Source organism: Pseudophryne corroboree, chromosome 5, assembly GCF_028390025.1.
Source record: "Pseudophryne corroboree isolate aPseCor3 chromosome 5, aPseCor3.hap2, whole genome shotgun sequence".
In the NCBI taxonomy this organism is placed as follows: Eukaryota; Metazoa; Chordata; class Amphibia; order Anura; family Myobatrachidae; genus Pseudophryne; species Pseudophryne corroboree.
In genome coordinates, this window is record NC_086448.1 from 743,144,372 (window position 1) to 743,161,078 (window position 16,707).

Sequence of the window (16,707 nt, forward strand, 5' to 3'; positions counted from 1 at the left end):
AAAAAGGAGAGGTAATTATCATTAGAATTCTGGAGCTGTTCTCCTGCTCCCACAGTCAGCAATCACTGCATAGTAATCTCAGTCACCCAGCAGTCCTATCACAGTGACATAGCCTCCAACATTTTACACATAAAAAGCAGTACAAATTAGGAAAGGGGGCGTGGCCACGGGTCCTTTTCCTATATTTCCAATGGAAAAATGGAGAATCAAAACTCTGTACATGCCACAGAAAAAAGGTACTGTAACTGTACCCGCCAAAAATTTACACTTTGAGGGTATGCACTATGCAGTGAGTGACACAGAACGCTGGCCTGCCCTCCGTCAGTCGTCCATGCCTATTATCCCTGGCCTGTACTTGGCACTCAATACTTCAAAGAGCCGCCTGGGGAGAGGCAAAGGATTGGCCGCTCTCCCAGCCAATCAGAAGAGATTTGGCGTCAATCTCCAGCGAGCAGGCGCAGCCATTGGCCGGGAGGAGGGTGTGGCGAGGAGAACGCTGCGTTCCATTTGGGAACACAGAACGCTGTGAAGGACAATCGCTAGTTGTGACGTCACTCTGAAGATTTGCGCTGCTGCTTGGCGGAAGGGCGGCCGCGGCGGCACCGGGGTCGGTGTGTGTGTATAGGCTCCGGACGGCGGGATGTGCCGCTGGGATTGTCAGTGAGAGGGCCTCAGGTACACACCTCTCTAGTGACTGTCTGTGCGTCTCTACTTCTTCTGCTGCTCCTGCTATACTCTGTGTGTGTCTCGCAGCCCCATGTCGGGCTGCCCCCCTGTTCTTCCTCCGCTGCTCTGTCCTGTCCGCCGGGCGGTTGCCGGTTGTGGATGTTCGCAGCTTGTTGTGACGGGAGAATGTGTGTGTGCCCCGGGCCCAGGCGGATCGGTACGTATCCTCCTCCCGGAGACATCTTGCTGCACCGGGCAGTTCTGCTCCACATTCCATTTCTGGATCATCCGCTCCATTTCCAGATCACGGGGGAATAGTTACACGGGATACAGCATGAAGGGGACTAGATTGCAGAGTGTTCTGGCAGAGCATTGGTTAATCGTTTCCGAAGTGTTACAATAATAATTTATTATTATTATTATTATTATCATCATCATCATCCTTCCTGGTGTCTTGTACACCCCTTACTATTAGTACCTATAGCCTGATTCAATACAGCCTTGATTAACCCCCATATTGACTAAATCTTGTCAGTTTGTACCCACGTATTAAGTTTATTTTTATTTATTTTTTTGGTTTAGCTGTTATTATACCCATTACGTTACCCACAGGGAGTGATGATGGCCCAACTGTCCGCTGTATAATTTATGTGGGCATCTGTAAATAATGTAAAGTCACCTGGGACAACAATCTTGCATGATAAATTCATTCCAGTAAATGAGAGAAAATCCAGTTGGTAGATAACTATAACGGGATGTGCATATGTGCTGTCTAATAGGAGATCTCTGTCTAATGTCTTTATGTTTTCTCCATAACAATGTGGCAGATCTAGCCTGAGTAGGCCTGGAATTTTGATATTATATAATATGAGCCATTGCTTTCTTTTCTTTTTTAATAGGTAATCATTAGAAGTTGTCACATGTCCAAAATGTAATAGTCTCAGCCTTCGTATGTCAGTAGTGCTCTAGTCTAGTCGGTTCTTGTTACACAGACCCTAAAAATACACAAAGATTGTTAAGTAGAGGAATCAGGTGCTGTGTTACGTCTTGGTCTGTCAAGGTTTTGCGTGTGGAAGGGAATTAGCAATGTGCCCGTAAGCATGCATTTTATAGATTGATCAGTGCGATCCCAACGTTTCACGCACACAATGTCATTGATCTCTCGTATCATTGATAGGGCAGTATACAGTATTTGCAAGTACATTACCTTACTCCCGTGTCTTACTGCTCTTGGCTTTACTGAATGTAGTGTTGTGGTATATTGCCTGGTAAATATTGTGATTATCCTGAACATGTAGCAAATACCCAAATACTTAATTTTAAATTGCAGAATCTAGTTAACTACTGATGTTGTGCTGCGTGGGCTAAATGATGCATTCCACTATATCAGTAGCACCTGAGGATTTTATTTCTTGTGCAACATTTCAACAGCCCCATCCTAACAATCCTTACATGTTCCATCAGCAACTTAATCTGTGTAATTTGGTGTCCCTCTGTCTATGCTGCGCTCACTGCACCATTATACATGTTTACAACTACTTTTCTGTCAGCATTATTTTATGTACGTGAAGGGGCAGATTCTATTAACCGCTAGTTTCTTTCGGCATTGTGTGGCTGCCTGCACTACGGATATTAAGGCAGATATAACATATATAATATATGGTATGCATTCCATTTGTATTCCTGTGGGTTTTTTTTTTATTTTTCTTGAATGTAAGTCTTTTGTAGTATATCATAGGTAAATCTATTTGCTTGTTTTTCACTGTGTAAATGGAAATTTCAAGTGTATGCTTCATGGTGGGAATCTACAGTTTTTGGTGTATCATACAAAGGGAAGTATGTATACTGTATTGCATTCCACTTCCATACACTTTATATTCTACAGTCCCTTGGTGGACTGAATTGTTGAACAATCAATTCTAAGTGTATGCCGTCACATGCTGAAGAAGTCCTAATTAATCTATGCTATTCAGCAGGCACAGACCTCTCATGAAATGGTACAGTGCATCCAGAAAGTATTCACAGCGCTTCACTTTTTCCACATTTTGTTATGTCACAGCCTTATTTCAAAATGGAATAAATTAATTTTTTTCTCTCAAAATTCTACACACAATACCCCATAATGACAACGTGAAAAAAGGTTTTTTTTTTTTTTTTTTTAGATTTTTGCAAATTTATTAAAAATAAAAAACTAAGAAATCACATGTACATAAGTATTCACAGCCTTTGCTCAATACTTTGTTGATGCACCTTTGGCAGCAATTACAGCTTCAAGTCTTTTTAAATATGATGCCACAAGCTTGGCACACCTATCTTTGGGCAGTTTCACCCATTCCTCTTTGCAGCACCTCTTCAGTTTGGATGGGAAGCATCGGTGCACAGCCATTTTCAGATCTCTCCAGAGATGTTCAATCGGATTCAAGTCTGGGCTCTGGCTGGGCCACTCAATGACATTCACAGAGTTGTCCTGAAGCCACTCCTTTGATATCTTAACTGTGTGCTTAGGGTCATTGTCCTGCTGAAAGATGAACTGTCACCCCAATCTAAGGTCAAGAGGGCTCAGGAGCATGTTTTTATCCAGGATGTCTCTGTACATTGCTGCATTTATCTTTCCCTCTATCCTGACTAGTCTCCCAGTTCTTGCTGCTGAAAAACATCCCCACAGCATGATGCTGCCACCACCATGCTTCACTGTAGGGATGGTATTGGCCTGGTGATGAGCAGTGCCTGATTTCCTCCAAACATGATGCCTAAAATTCATGCCAAAGAGTTCAATCTTTGTCTCAACAGCCCAGAGAATTTTGTTTCTCATGGTCTGAGAAGGTGCATGTTGACAAACTGCAGGCGGGCTGCCATGTGCTTTTTACTAAGGAGTGGCTTCCGTCTGGCCATTCTACCATACAGGCCTAATGGTTGGATTGCTGCAGAGATGGTTGTCCTTCTGGAAGGTTCTCCTCTCTCTAAAGAGGAATGCTGTAGCACTGACAGAGTGACCATCAGGTTCTTGGTCACCTCCCTGACTAGGGCCCTTCTCCCCCGATCGCTTAGTTTATATGGATGGCCTGCTCTAGGAAGAGTCCTGACAGTTCTGACCTTCTTCCATTTACGGATGATGTAGGCCACTTTGCTCATTGGGACCTTCAAAGCAGCAGATCAGATTTGTGCCTTGAGACAATTCTGTCTCTGAGGTCTGCAGACAATTCCTTTGACTTCATGCTTGGGTTGTGCTCCGACATGCACTGTCAAGTGTGGGACCTTATACAGACAGGTGTGTGCCTTTCCAAATCATGTCCAATCAACTGAATTTACCACAGGTGGACTCATATTAAGCTGTAGGACCATCTCAAGGATGATCGGTGGAAACAGGATGCACCTGAGCTCAATTTTGTGCTTCATGGCAAAGGCTGCGAATACTTGTGTACATGTGATTTCTTCTTTTTTTATATTTATAATAAATTTGCAAAAATCTAAAAAAAAACTTTCACGTTGTCATTATGGGGTATTGTGTGTAGAATTTTGAGGGGAAAATTAATTTATTCCATTTTGGAATAAAGCTGTAACATAACAAAATGTGGAAAAAGTGAAACGCTGTGAATACTTTCCGGATGTACTGTATGTAGTCATGTTGAAATTAATTATGTCAACGCTAGCATAATGTTGGCATTGTGAATATATGTATACTAAACTCAGCGACAGAATATACTACACTTTCTGAGATAGTGTAAAAGGAGAAACAGTAGTTTAGAAATCAAGTTTTTTCATCATGAGCATTTTGTTGCGCTCATCAAATGGCATGTTATTGTTGTTGTTGTTATTATTATGTTTCAAAGCGCTGTACATGCAGCACATTAAAACAATACAGGGTACACAGATCTTAACATTACAAAACAACTAAAACAGAGCACAGGTAACAACTAGCACCATAGTTCTCGGTAAACACTACAGTTGAGATGTTAGGAAGCGAAGGATTAATCGGCGTACTACTGGGGACGGGCTGCCGATGAACAGTCATGAGCGAGAGGAGATGCGGGTATAGACAATTACTGAGTAGGAGAGAACTGTAATTAAAGTGCAAGAGAAGAGTGCTGTGAGAACAGGAGGGAAGAGGGCCCTGCTCCACAAAGCTTACAATCTAGGGGGAATGGGGAGACAGGTGACATGAGGTACAAGCAAGCCTGATGGCAGGAAGTAAGCGAGGCAGAGATGGCCAAGGCATGAGGATGGGAGAGCGGCCTTGAGAGTAGGTTATGCGGAAGGGATGAACAGGTGGGTTTCAGTGCCCGTTTGAAACTTTGCAAGGTTAGGGAGAGTCTAATAGTGTAAGGGAGCTCATTCCAGTGAAGGGGGACAGCATGGGCAAAATCTTTGATTCGCGCATGGGAAGCAGTGACCAGGGTAGAGGAGAGGCGGCGGTCATTAGCCAACTGGATGGGACGGGAGGGAGAAGTATTGAGCAGTATAGCTAGACAGGGCCTTATATGTGAGGATGAGGAGTTTGAAGAGGATTCTGTAGGGGAATGGGAGCCAGTGCATGTTTTGTCGATTGGGTGTGGCTGCAGGGGAAGATAAGTCTAGCTGCGGATTTGGGAACAGATTGGAGTGGAGCAAGATGGGAGAGTGATGCAATAGTCAAGCCGGTAGTTGACTACGGAGCGGGTAAGTTTAGTAGCACTCTAGGAGAGGAATGGCCAGATACGAGCGATGTTGTGTAGCTGGAACTGACAGGATTGAGCCAGAGATTGGATGTTAATGGCGAAGCAGAGGGGGAAGTCAAGTGACTGCCAAGCAGCAGAGTTGGAGAACGGGGGAGATTACGGTGTTATCAACAGTGATAGAAATTTTTTTTTGGGGGGGGGAGGAATGTAGAAACTCTGAATGGGGGAAAGATGATGAGTTAAGTTTTGTCCATGTAGAGCTGCAGGGAGCAATCAGATATCCAGAAGGAGATGGCAGAGTGGTGCCTGGATACCCGAGAAAATACAGAGGAAGAGAGGTCCGGAGAGGAGAGGTATAGCTGCATATCGTCAGCATAGAGGGGGTATTGAAGGCTGAAAGAGCTTATGAGCACACCCAGGGAAGAGGTGTACAGAGAGAAGAGAAGGGGGCCAAGGACAGAACCCTGGGGGACACCAACAGGGAGGGTGGGTGGGGCTGTAGGCAGACACAGAAGGAGCGGTTAGCGAGGTAAGAAGTGAACATGCAAGGACAGTGATAGAGAGTCCAATTGACTGGAAGGTGCGAAGGAGGAGAGGATAATTCACTGTGTCAAAGGCCACAGGGAGATCCAGAAGGATGAGCAGAGAGAAGTGACCCCTGGATTTGGCCGAAAAAAGGTAATTGGTGACTTTGATCAGGACAGTTTCAGTGGAGTGGGCGAAAGCCAGATTGAAGAGGATCAGGGATAGAGTTGTCAGAGAGGTAGCTGGTGAGACGGCTGTATACCAGCCACTTAAGTAGTTTGGAGTCATATGGGATACGAGAGAAGAGGTGGTAGCTAGCTGGTGGGGAAAGGGTCAAGGTTGAGTTTTTTAAGAATAGTTGAGACAAGATCATGTTTGAATGGTGAGGGAAAGATGCCGGTAGAGAGTGATTGAAGAAGTGAGCAACGTGGGAGCAAGCAGTGGGGGGAGAGGGAGCAAAAGAGGGGAGGGGGTCCAGGGCACAGATAGAGGGGGAAGTGGACTTTCTTGTCTGTGGTGGGGCGGAAGAGCACAAGGTGGGATGTTAGGAGGGAAAGGATTGTGGGGGCAGCGGGACTGCCAAGGGGAGACTGGAGGAGATTTTGTGTCGGATTGCTTACATTTTTGAGGATGTTACAGCTCTTTAAATGGCTCTGTAATCTGCATGTATGAAGTCAGCATTCACTATGTGGACAGTCATAAGGTCAGTATCACTATGTCAAAATATTATGATTTCTACATCTTCAAAATGTCAACACAGAACATGTCAACATTTAATGTCCATATAGTTAAAAGGCTGACTAGTAATATTAGTGTTAAAAGTGGATATCCACATTTTGAGCATGTCAACTTTTTTTTTGTGTCAAACTTGAAATAGTGTATGTCGACAGTACGGCTCTGCGATGTCTGTCGCACTACGGCGTCACACGGTCAATGATTGACAGTCTGATGCCATTTGGGTGCATGGCACACGCGGACATCTGGTGGTGCAGATGATCCGTTGCTGCGCCCTAGGATGAGTAGTGCATGCAGGAGGCATGACTCATTCTGCTGTATTACCATATTAGAGCTATGCTGCTTCTTACATGCAAGCTGCAGCAATGATACCTCCTTCCACATCTGAATTAGGCCGCCTTGTGCGCTTTGATAAGATACATGACATCACTAAGACCAGATCGTATCTCCCGGATTTGAACAGTGAGGGCAGATCTCCAATCTAAAGACGCATTGGAGACCTTGGACAGTCTGACATTGCCACATTTACTTATTATAGAAATAAGAGCTACTTGTTGCTTTTCCACAGACCTCAGTGAGATCTTGAGTGATGTGTTTTTATGATCCTCAGAAGATTCATCTAGAATACAAATGTGTAAAACTATCCATTTTTACTGACGTTCGCTCTATAAATATGCATGCTGATGTAACGTGTCCTTTCTTCTTGTTTTTTATCTTTTGCAGGTTTCCCAGGCAGAAGTTGCTCTCCATCATTACTACTTGATGCGATGTCTGTTCCAACACAGCTTTTGTTTCCTCGCATAAGGAACTGTGACCTTGGCAGGATCTGTAGCTCTGTCTGTCACTGCCACCACAATCCACTCTGCTGTCGGTCTCGTTTCCCACCTTTTAAGCCACCCCGATGTAGACTAAACGGGAACTTTGCTTCAGCCTTTCACAGAGCCAAGGAGCAGTGTGTGCAGCTGAGGCAATATGTCACTACTCCACAAAGATTTTACTTGACCCCTCCCCAGGTCAACAGTATTTTGAAAGCCAATGAATACAGTTTTAAAGTTCCAGAATTTGATGGCAAAAATATCAGTTCAATTCTTGGCTTTGACAGTAACCAGTTGCCAGCTAATGCCCCAATTGAAGATCGGAGGAGTGCGGCTACTTGTTTGCAAACCAGAGGCATGCTACTTGGCGTGTTTGATGGTCATGCTGGTTGTGCTTGTGCTCAGGCAGTTAGTGAAAGACTGTTCTATTATATTGCTGTTTCGTTGCTACCTCAAGAGACTCTGCTTGAGATAGAACATGCTGTCGAAAATGGACGGGCCTTGTTGCCCATTTTGCAATGGCACAAACATCCAAACGATTACTTTAGTAAGGAGGCATCAAAGCTCTACTTCAACAGTTTACGGACCTACTGGCAGGAGCTGATTGACCTAAACACGGGGGAGACCACCGATGTTAAGGAGGCATTGATCAATTCATTTAAGAGACTTGATAATGATTTGTCTTTGGAAGCCCAAGTTGGAGATCCCAACTCTTTCTTGAACTACTGGGTCCTACGGGTCGCCTTCTCAGGAGCGACCGCATGTGTGGCTCATGTTGACGGTGTAGACTTGCATATAGCGAACACAGGAGATAGTCGTGCTCTTCTTGGAGTCCAAGAAGAAGATGGGTCTTGGTCTGCTGTGACCATGTCACATGATCATAATGCCCAGAATGAGTCTGAAGTACAACGCCTCAAGTCCGAGCATCCGAAGTCTGAAGAGAAGAGTGTTGTGAAGCAAGACAGACTCCTCGGGCTGCTGATGCCCTTCAGAGCTTTTGGGGATGTGAAATTCAAGTGGAGCATTGACCTTCAGAAACGTGTTGTAGAGTCTGGCCCAGACCAGCTAAATGACAATGAATACACCAAGTTCATCCCTCCCAACTATCATACCCCTCCATACTTATCTGCTGAACCTGAAGTCATATACCACAAATTACGACCTAAAGACAAGTTCCTCATATTGGCTACAGATGGGCTTTGGGAGACCATGCACAGGCAGGATGTGGTGAGAATTGTTGGTGAACATCTGACTGGCGTTCACCACCAGCAGCCTATAGCAGTAGGAGGATATAAAGTTACCCTGGGGCAGATGCATGGCCTCCTCATGGAAAGGAGGGCAAGGATCTCTTCCGTTTTTGAAGATCAAAATGCAGCTACCCATCTCATACGACATGCCGTGGGCAACAATGAGTTTGGCGCTGTTGACCACGAGCGACTATCAAAAATGCTTAGTCTTCCAGAAGAATTAGCCCGGATGTACAGAGATGATATTACAATTATAGTAGTGCAGTTTAATTCCCATGTTGTTGGAGCATATCAAAAACAGTGAATGTGCGGTCATTTAAATCCAGTTACCAAAGTTATGTAGGTTTGGATATTTTTTCGGAGCAGCTTATTTGCTTTGAGTGGCATGAAGTGTGCTCCTTCTGTTTTGCGCTGTGCACTCTAGTTACCCCCTTCCCTCAGAAAGTATTGCATGGATGGCAATGGGGTAATAGCCAAAATTTAGAAAAAAATTTCTAGAGCAGCAGTCTTATGACCTTGATTCACGGGTTTGCCAAGAGTTGCCTATTCCTGCTTGCAGAGGATATTCTTGTGAGTGGGAATGGTAAGCAGAATAAAAATTGAAGCTTCAACAGTCTAGAAGTCTCACCAACTTGGGCCTTCATGGTCCTTGTTATGTCTTGTTGGCGACCGCACTAGCTAGTGCGGTCGTCTTTGCATTGTCAAAGGATGGATGAAGCCGTACAATACACTATCTAATCTCCCAAAAGGCTTTTTCATATTTTTACTATTGCCCTATTTCAAAATTGATAGGAGAGGTAAAACTACACCTACACAGCTTTCTTAAAGTGGATCCATCACCTACTCAGAGTAGAGGCGACCTATCTGTTCTCTGGAACTACCTGCTGGCTCTAGTTTCTAGTGAACTGATGGGATGTATTTTCTCAGAATTGCGCGTGTAGGTGATTGATGCTCTGTAAACACTAGAGTAAGACCTGTTCCATTACAGTATGGTATGGGGTTGTATTAATTTCACGTCCAAATACAGTCAAGGCATATTAAAACAATAGCTGCTCTTAAATGTACTAACATTTGGCCTAGTTCTTAGGCAGAGTCCTTGGTTCACCTTGTAGGTTGGATCTAGACTTGTGAGAATGCTGCTTATCCAATAACTAGGCAACTGAGGCTCAAAAAGGAGATAATATAAGGATCCCAGCGCTTGGGATGGCGGCATCCCAACACCTGGTAGGAAGGTAGTCTAACCCTAACCCTCTCCCTTCCCGCAGCTTGACCCCGCAATTTTAAATTCTGCAGGCAAAAGTGCATAAAATCAGGGGCTTTGAAACCCCATCATTATTTAGTAATCAAACCCCATTTTAGGTTTAAAAGTCTAGAATTATATCCCTTACTTCCTTTAAGGGTAATGGATGCAGTAAGATGGGTGTTGCAGCGTTAGACTTGATTGCCACCTTCTTTTGTGACAAAGCAAAGATGCATGTTATTGACAAATGCTTTAACATTAAGGAATTCCTGTAAGACTAGATGCAATGGCACAACAATTACTGTACAATAACGGTGCGAAGGGAGCACCAGGCCTAGTTATGAAGAAGACCACCATACTCTATTGCAGTGTTGCTTTGGTTAGAGACTGATAACTGATTGCAGAGTATGTGTGATTAGTGCACATTAGCATTTATATGTGGATGGCGCTATATGACCAAATGGTTTGCTGACATAGTGTCGTTTAGGCCATAAACAGGAACCCACTGTTTCCTTATAAGAAAAACATCTGTCTAATACAGACCATGTATTCTGAGCCTCTTACAAAGAGGCCCCCAAAGCTTTGTCAGTTGTACAGAGAATCTGACCGACTCTGCGAGTGAACAGAACAAGGGGGCAGATGTATTAACCTGGAGAAGGCATAAGGAAGTGATAAGTGCAAGGTGATAAACGCACCAGCCAATCCGCTCCTAAATGTTAGTTTACATATTGGAGCTGATTGGCTGGTGCGTTTATCACTTCCTTATGCCTTCTCCAGGTTTATACATCTGTACCAGTGTGTGTTACTAAGGCCCAGATTTATCAAGCCTTGGAGAGTGATAAATAGCATGGTAATAAACTACCCACCAAGCTCCTCCTGCCATGTTACAGGTTGTGGGGCAGATGTATCAACCTGGAGAAGGCATGAGGAAGTGATAAACCAGTGATATGTGCAAGGTGATAAATGCACCAGCCAATCAGCTCCTAACTGTTAATTTACATATGGGAGCTGATTGGCTGGTGCCTTTATCAACTTGCACATATCACTGGTTTATCACTTCCTTATGCCGTCTCCAGGTTAATACATCTGCCCCTTGATCATCATGCAATGTATCACTCTCACAGGCTTGATAAATCTGGGCCTATGTTAGACCTGGCTGCTGTAGAGACGCTGGTTTTGTTCACATAGTAAATTGAAATCTATAAAATAAAACACCGTGAACATGTTGTTATAGCCTCATTATAGCACACTCCAATAACCTCATATCACTGAACAAACATTTTTGTTCCCTTTTACATTGGATCGTGTTCCTTTTCAAAAGGAAAGTTGACTTTGTTTGGTTTATGACACAGCATGGTAAGAACATGCCATGACGGGTCTAGGGACGATTATTCAAAGCAAACACTGAAATGGAGCGTGTTTATTATGGAGACACTGGTTGCCTCAATGTTTACATATCTTAAAACTACATCAATCCGGTTTTCTTTTTTTTTTTCCCTTCCTTATTTGTTATTGTCCAGTTGATGGTGCACGAATTGTGGGATTCAGTGGGTATATAACATGACACTTAGGGGTCTATTCACGAAGCCTTGAAAAGTGTGGAGAAGTGAGCCAGTAGAGAAGATGCCCATGGCAACCAAGTATGCAAATTCCAAATGTTACTTCAATGCTGATTGGTTGCAGAAGGCAACTTCTCCACTACCTCACTTCTCCACACTTTTCACTGCTTCATGAATAGACCCTGAGATTTATCAAAGCTTGGAGAGAAAGTACCAACCAATCAGTTCCTGTCATTTTTCCAACACAGCCTGTAACATAGCAGTTATGAGCTGATTGGCTGGCACTTTATCTCTCTCTCCAAGCTTTGGTAAATCTCGCCCTTAATTATTATATGCTAGAAAACTCTTACCTTAGTGTGAGGTGGGGATGTCCTGAACCACTGAAGTCATCACTGTCTACGTATGTATTCACGCCATAGGTCACATAGAAATCTTGTCTAGAACCGCAGTAGATTGTGTTAAGGTTTAGGAAGATTAGTACATCCCAGGTGCTGCAATTCAACATGAGAAGTGTAAAAACATGAACTTGGTCCTTACTTTTGCGGTGGGGGGGAGGGAGATGTTTCAAGCTTTCTAAAGAGGACTAGTAGAGGAGTTTCCTATAGCAACCAATCTTCTAGCTATCAGTTAAGTACATTCTATAAAACGCTAGCTAGAAGCTGATTGGTTGCTATGGACAGTGTCTCACCTGTCCTCTTTAGAAGGTTACATCTCCACCTTGACTGCATTCAGAGCATGTTACTAAACTCTCCCTGCAGGCTGCAGCATAGTGTACTGTGTATAATGATCACTCCCTTAGTTCTCCATTATAACATACAGAGTATATGCTTCAGGCTATTCTGACAGTCACTTGCCAGAAAGTATGTGCTGGCGCTTCCACTTAGATTTCTGAGCTGCATTATAGCCTATTGTCTATTTAGTAACTGGTGTGCAATGCATGATGTAAACACTCCCTTTGATATATAAGTAATATTTTATGCATTCTTACACGGATCTGATGACTGTAATCCAGGTAATTCACAGCCATGGCACCTCTGATAATCATTTGTTATAATAATGTTGCATTGGTAATCCCCGGCAGTCATTAGTGACGTAGTATCTCTCCATCACGAGCGCAGCCAGCTGTGTGAATGTTTCATGCCATGCATTCCAGCTGCAGCACACACGTGTAACATGTAGACTGCGTGTGTCACTGAGAGCTGTGTGTGACAGCATTTATTTATATTAAAATGTGGTTTGGCCCCTAAAACCATGTCCTCCTTGTAATATAGGGGACAGATAATGATTGATGGAATACACTCCAGGTAGTCTACAAGTGTGTCTGCTAGTCAGTGTAAGGCATTTGTGTAGTGTGTATAGACAGTGTGAAATAAAGGCCTTCAGCATAATGCTTGCACTACTGTATAAGGATCATTTGGTGACATATATTGTGTGAGACTGAATATATCTGGTGCTCAGACCGTACAAAGGCCGGTTGGTACCTATCGCGTTAAGGGTGGCTGACAGCCATAATCCTATTTGGATTTTGTGGTGGAGGGGAATAAATAACGCACAATCTGGTCTGTTGAGTCAAAAATGAGCAAGCTGGCCAACCAGATATTTTTGCGCACTCTCCGCTGAATCCTATGGCCTTGAGAAAGTATGTAATAGTGCAGCCAGTCCTGTATGGTGACTAGACATTACTGGTGGGTGGCTCAGTAGGTCACACACACTAGCATCATGCAGCAAGACCCCTTTTGCTGCCCGTTTCACCTGTAAAAGCGGAAAGAAAGCCCATCTTACTTATAAGGCAGTTGCAGCCCATTCTCAATGCTTAGGTGTAAGGGAGGAGGATAGGACTGGAAGGTCATTAAATGTAGGCTATATGTAAGGGCTTCACAGTGCAGTATCCAATATTTTCAGTTCTGCTAATGGTCATTTAAAGACGTGCAACATTCACAGTATTAAAAAATTTCCGCTCTACCTCCTCTCTCTCATACGCACGGGCAAAGCTACACATCTTTTTGCATTAACTTTTTTGTGGATTTTTGTTACACAGTGTTTGCATTACATAGCACATGGCTTTTCTCTCCAGTCTTCTTGCACCCCATGATGTCTGGTATGTGATACACCGGCAGGGTCTCCAATCCTTACGCAGAAAGCGGAGTATTTCTAGATCACTCCTCCTGGAAGGAACCTGTAATATTCATCCTGAAAGCTGCACGTTCATTAGTTTCCTCTGCTCTTGATGTGACTTCTGCAGCAATAAACTTTACAGATGCACTGCAGCGCCTCCTCTACTCCTACTGTCTCTGCAGCGCCTCCTCTACTCCTACTGTCTCTGCAGCGCCTCCTCTACTCCTACTGTCTCTGCAGCGCCTCCTCTACTCCTACTGTCTCTGCAGCGCCTCCTCTACTCCTACTGTCTCTGCAGCGCCTCCTCTACTCCTACTGTCTCTGCAGCGCCGTAGAACACTATGGAATCCTGGGAGCTTGGTTCTGTTATCTAATATGTTAGTGTAAGAAGACATGCATGTTTTTTTTTTTTTTTTTTGGGGGTGTTTAGGGTGCTATTCTAAATGAGTCAAGATTACCATATTGGGCCATACAATGTCTTCCATAAGTGTGCAAACCTGGTTTTACGGCACGTATACACTTTTAAAGATAACACTTTTAAACTTTTTTACAGAAGAGAACACCATTAAATAACTCCACAACATTTACACTTTGTAACACAACACACTTGGTGTATCGCCAGACAAATGCAATAACTTTCATCTCCTTATACATTTAATAATGCAGTTGTAGAACTTTGGTTCATAGTCTCTTTCACCTTTTCTATGCAGCTACGATCTGTTCCGTTTATCCATGGAGCCCCTAGTCTTCCTAGTAATAAACAATCATCTGTTACTATTAGTCTATTTTGTCAATTGAGTTATGATGATGTTTCTATATAGTCTGCTTAATAGAGGTTTCCAGTGCAAGCAACGCTGTCTAATATTTTACTTAAAGCTTAAAGTACACCCATTTTCTACACCCAATGACAGCAGCCCTTTTGTCTGCCGGAACAATATTGAGAAGTATGCAGTCTGTCCATTTGCTAGGAACTAGTTACATAAGGCGCTTAGGGGTCTATTCATGAAGCAGTGAAAAGTGTGGAGAAGTGAGCCAGTGGAGAGGTTGCCCATGGCAACCAATCAGCATTAAAGTAACATTTATAATTTGCATACTATACAATTGTATGGCGCAGCTGATTGGTCGCCATGGGCATCTTCTCCACAGGCTCACTTCTCCACACTTTTCACAGCTCCATAAATAAACCCCTTAGTGTTTCCTAGTGCGTTGTTTGTCTACATTCACCTCCATATTGTTTCAGCCTAAATAAAAGGACTGGTGTACGATAAACTGTGTCGCCTTGGCTGGCGAGGCAGTATGGGATTTGTGGTACAAGGATCAATACCGAGCCACAAAGTCTGTCTGTGTTTTACATATATGTACTTGGTTGTCATATTTATAGTTTTCTTCCAATGTACTCTGAAAGCATCTTCTAATTCTGTAAATATAGCACTTTTTTTCTAAAACTGGTGTATAATAGCATGTACATTGTAGACTTGTTTAGTCTTTTGTTATATAGAAATGAGATTACATAATGCAGACACCTTATTGGACTCCATACTCCAGGGGGCGCCATATTTTATCAGTGACCTATAACTCCTGGCCTCCAGAACTTCCGTTATCTGTGTATACTGTACAATATGCGATGTCTTTCAGGAGCCTCTACTTTTGGTTAAACAGTCTTTTATAGGTTTTTATTTCCATATCTCAGCTGTTACAGTATTTAAAATTGTGCTTGTTGCATTCATTATTGTATGTACTATGTTTCTAGTGTATATTACATAAAATAAATAATTGAGTGATGTTTAGTATGTAACTGCTTGTATTAAATACTTGCTGAAATATTGGGAAGTTTTTGGTCTGTTATTTAATGTTATGTTACTTCAGTGTTTCAGGAAACGGGTGAGTGGTCCAAATTACAGTGGCCCTTTTCTGATGCCCTTTTTTCATGTAGTATATAAGCTAGTGGTAGGCAATTTGTGTTTCTGGGGAACCACAAGTACCAGCATGCCAGCAGGGTCAGACATGTCATCTGTTGTAAAATGGGTTGGGTATGCGTGACCGGTGGCAAGAGACAGCCAGTCACCATACCGATGGCGGAATCCCGGCGGCATGCTGGTGGGTGTGGGGGGCGCATCAAGCCCCTTGTGAGCTCACTGCGCTCGCCATGTGGCGGACTATGGGTGTTGTGGACACCCACGAGTGGAAATAGTCCCTGTTGGTCGGCAATGCCGATAAGTGGGCCGGATGTAGGGGGAGGTATTGTGACAGACGGTCACATAACTACATCCCGTTGTAAATGCATGGCTTTACATAAGGCCTGTTCTCCATTTACAATTAACTGTGGTTTTTGCTGTTATATTTTGAGCCTTGTGTATGTGGCTGTTTAATAAAGTTGATGGTGAATAAGGATGGAAATTTGACTGGAAAACCTCACATTTGACAGTAATGATAGTCCCAGCTACATAGTATTAATTTGCACACAAACTTTATATATCAAGTACAAATATATACTGCAGCTCTGTAAATTAACGTCATGATAACAAATAAATGACATGCTATCAAACAATGTAAATCTGGCGCTGCCAAAATGAGCTTGGTGAGTATTATGTGCTTGGGAGGCCGGCAGCTGTGATGTTCTGGTACCATAGCGTTGTAGACAAATTTACAGATGAAGTAAAGGTTTGTGTTACATGTAACAAGCTCATTAGTTTGTTTAATTTGAAATCTATATATTCACAGTGAAAGCACAGGGCCGTCTTTTACAGCATAGAACAAGACAAGATATACGTAAATTATCCCATCATCTTTTAGGCCAGTATCAGCTGTTTCTGACCTGCGTGGAAGGTAATGGTGAACAAGAGATCTCAGGTACTAAGGAATGCCAGCGGAGGGTAATCCAACAATGGTCTTATCCATGCTTAGCATTGATGGTATCCCTGCTGTTAAATGGCAGGTCAATCATAGAAAGGGATGGCCTGAGCGGTGCAATGGGGTGAGACTAAGGGTGTGTACACACGGTGAGATTTTTTTCTTCCGATTCTGACTATATAGTCCGAATTGGAAGAAAAGTTAGTGCAGATCGCAAGGTGACAGTCACCTTGCGATCCCGATTCGATGCCGATGCGCGGTCCCGTGCGGTCGACATCGAAAGAAAAAATAGACTCTGCA

The 16,707-nt window shown here is 43.3% G+C and overlaps 1 protein-coding gene across 2 annotated transcripts; it reads left to right on the forward strand.

Moving 5' to 3' along the window:
- Nucleotides 1-476: 476 nt before the first annotated feature.
- Nucleotides 477-10,823, forward strand: PDP1 (pyruvate dehydrogenase phosphatase catalytic subunit 1). Of its 2 annotated transcripts, none has more exons than XM_063924108.1 (2): nucleotides 477-675; nucleotides 7,305-10,823. In XM_063924108.1, the coding sequence occupies exon 2, from the start codon at nucleotides 7,349-7,351 to the stop codon at nucleotides 8,945-8,947; it is 1,599 nt and encodes a 532-aa protein (XP_063780178.1). In that variant the 5' UTR covers nucleotides 477-675; nucleotides 7,305-7,348; the 3' UTR covers nucleotides 8,948-10,823. The 2 variants fall into 2 exon arrangements, with proteins under 2 accessions (XP_063780178.1, XP_063780177.1); XM_063924107.1 differs by lacking the exon at nucleotides 477-675 and adding an exon at nucleotides 747-883.
- The last annotated feature ends 5,884 nt before the right edge of the window (nucleotides 10,824-16,707 follow it).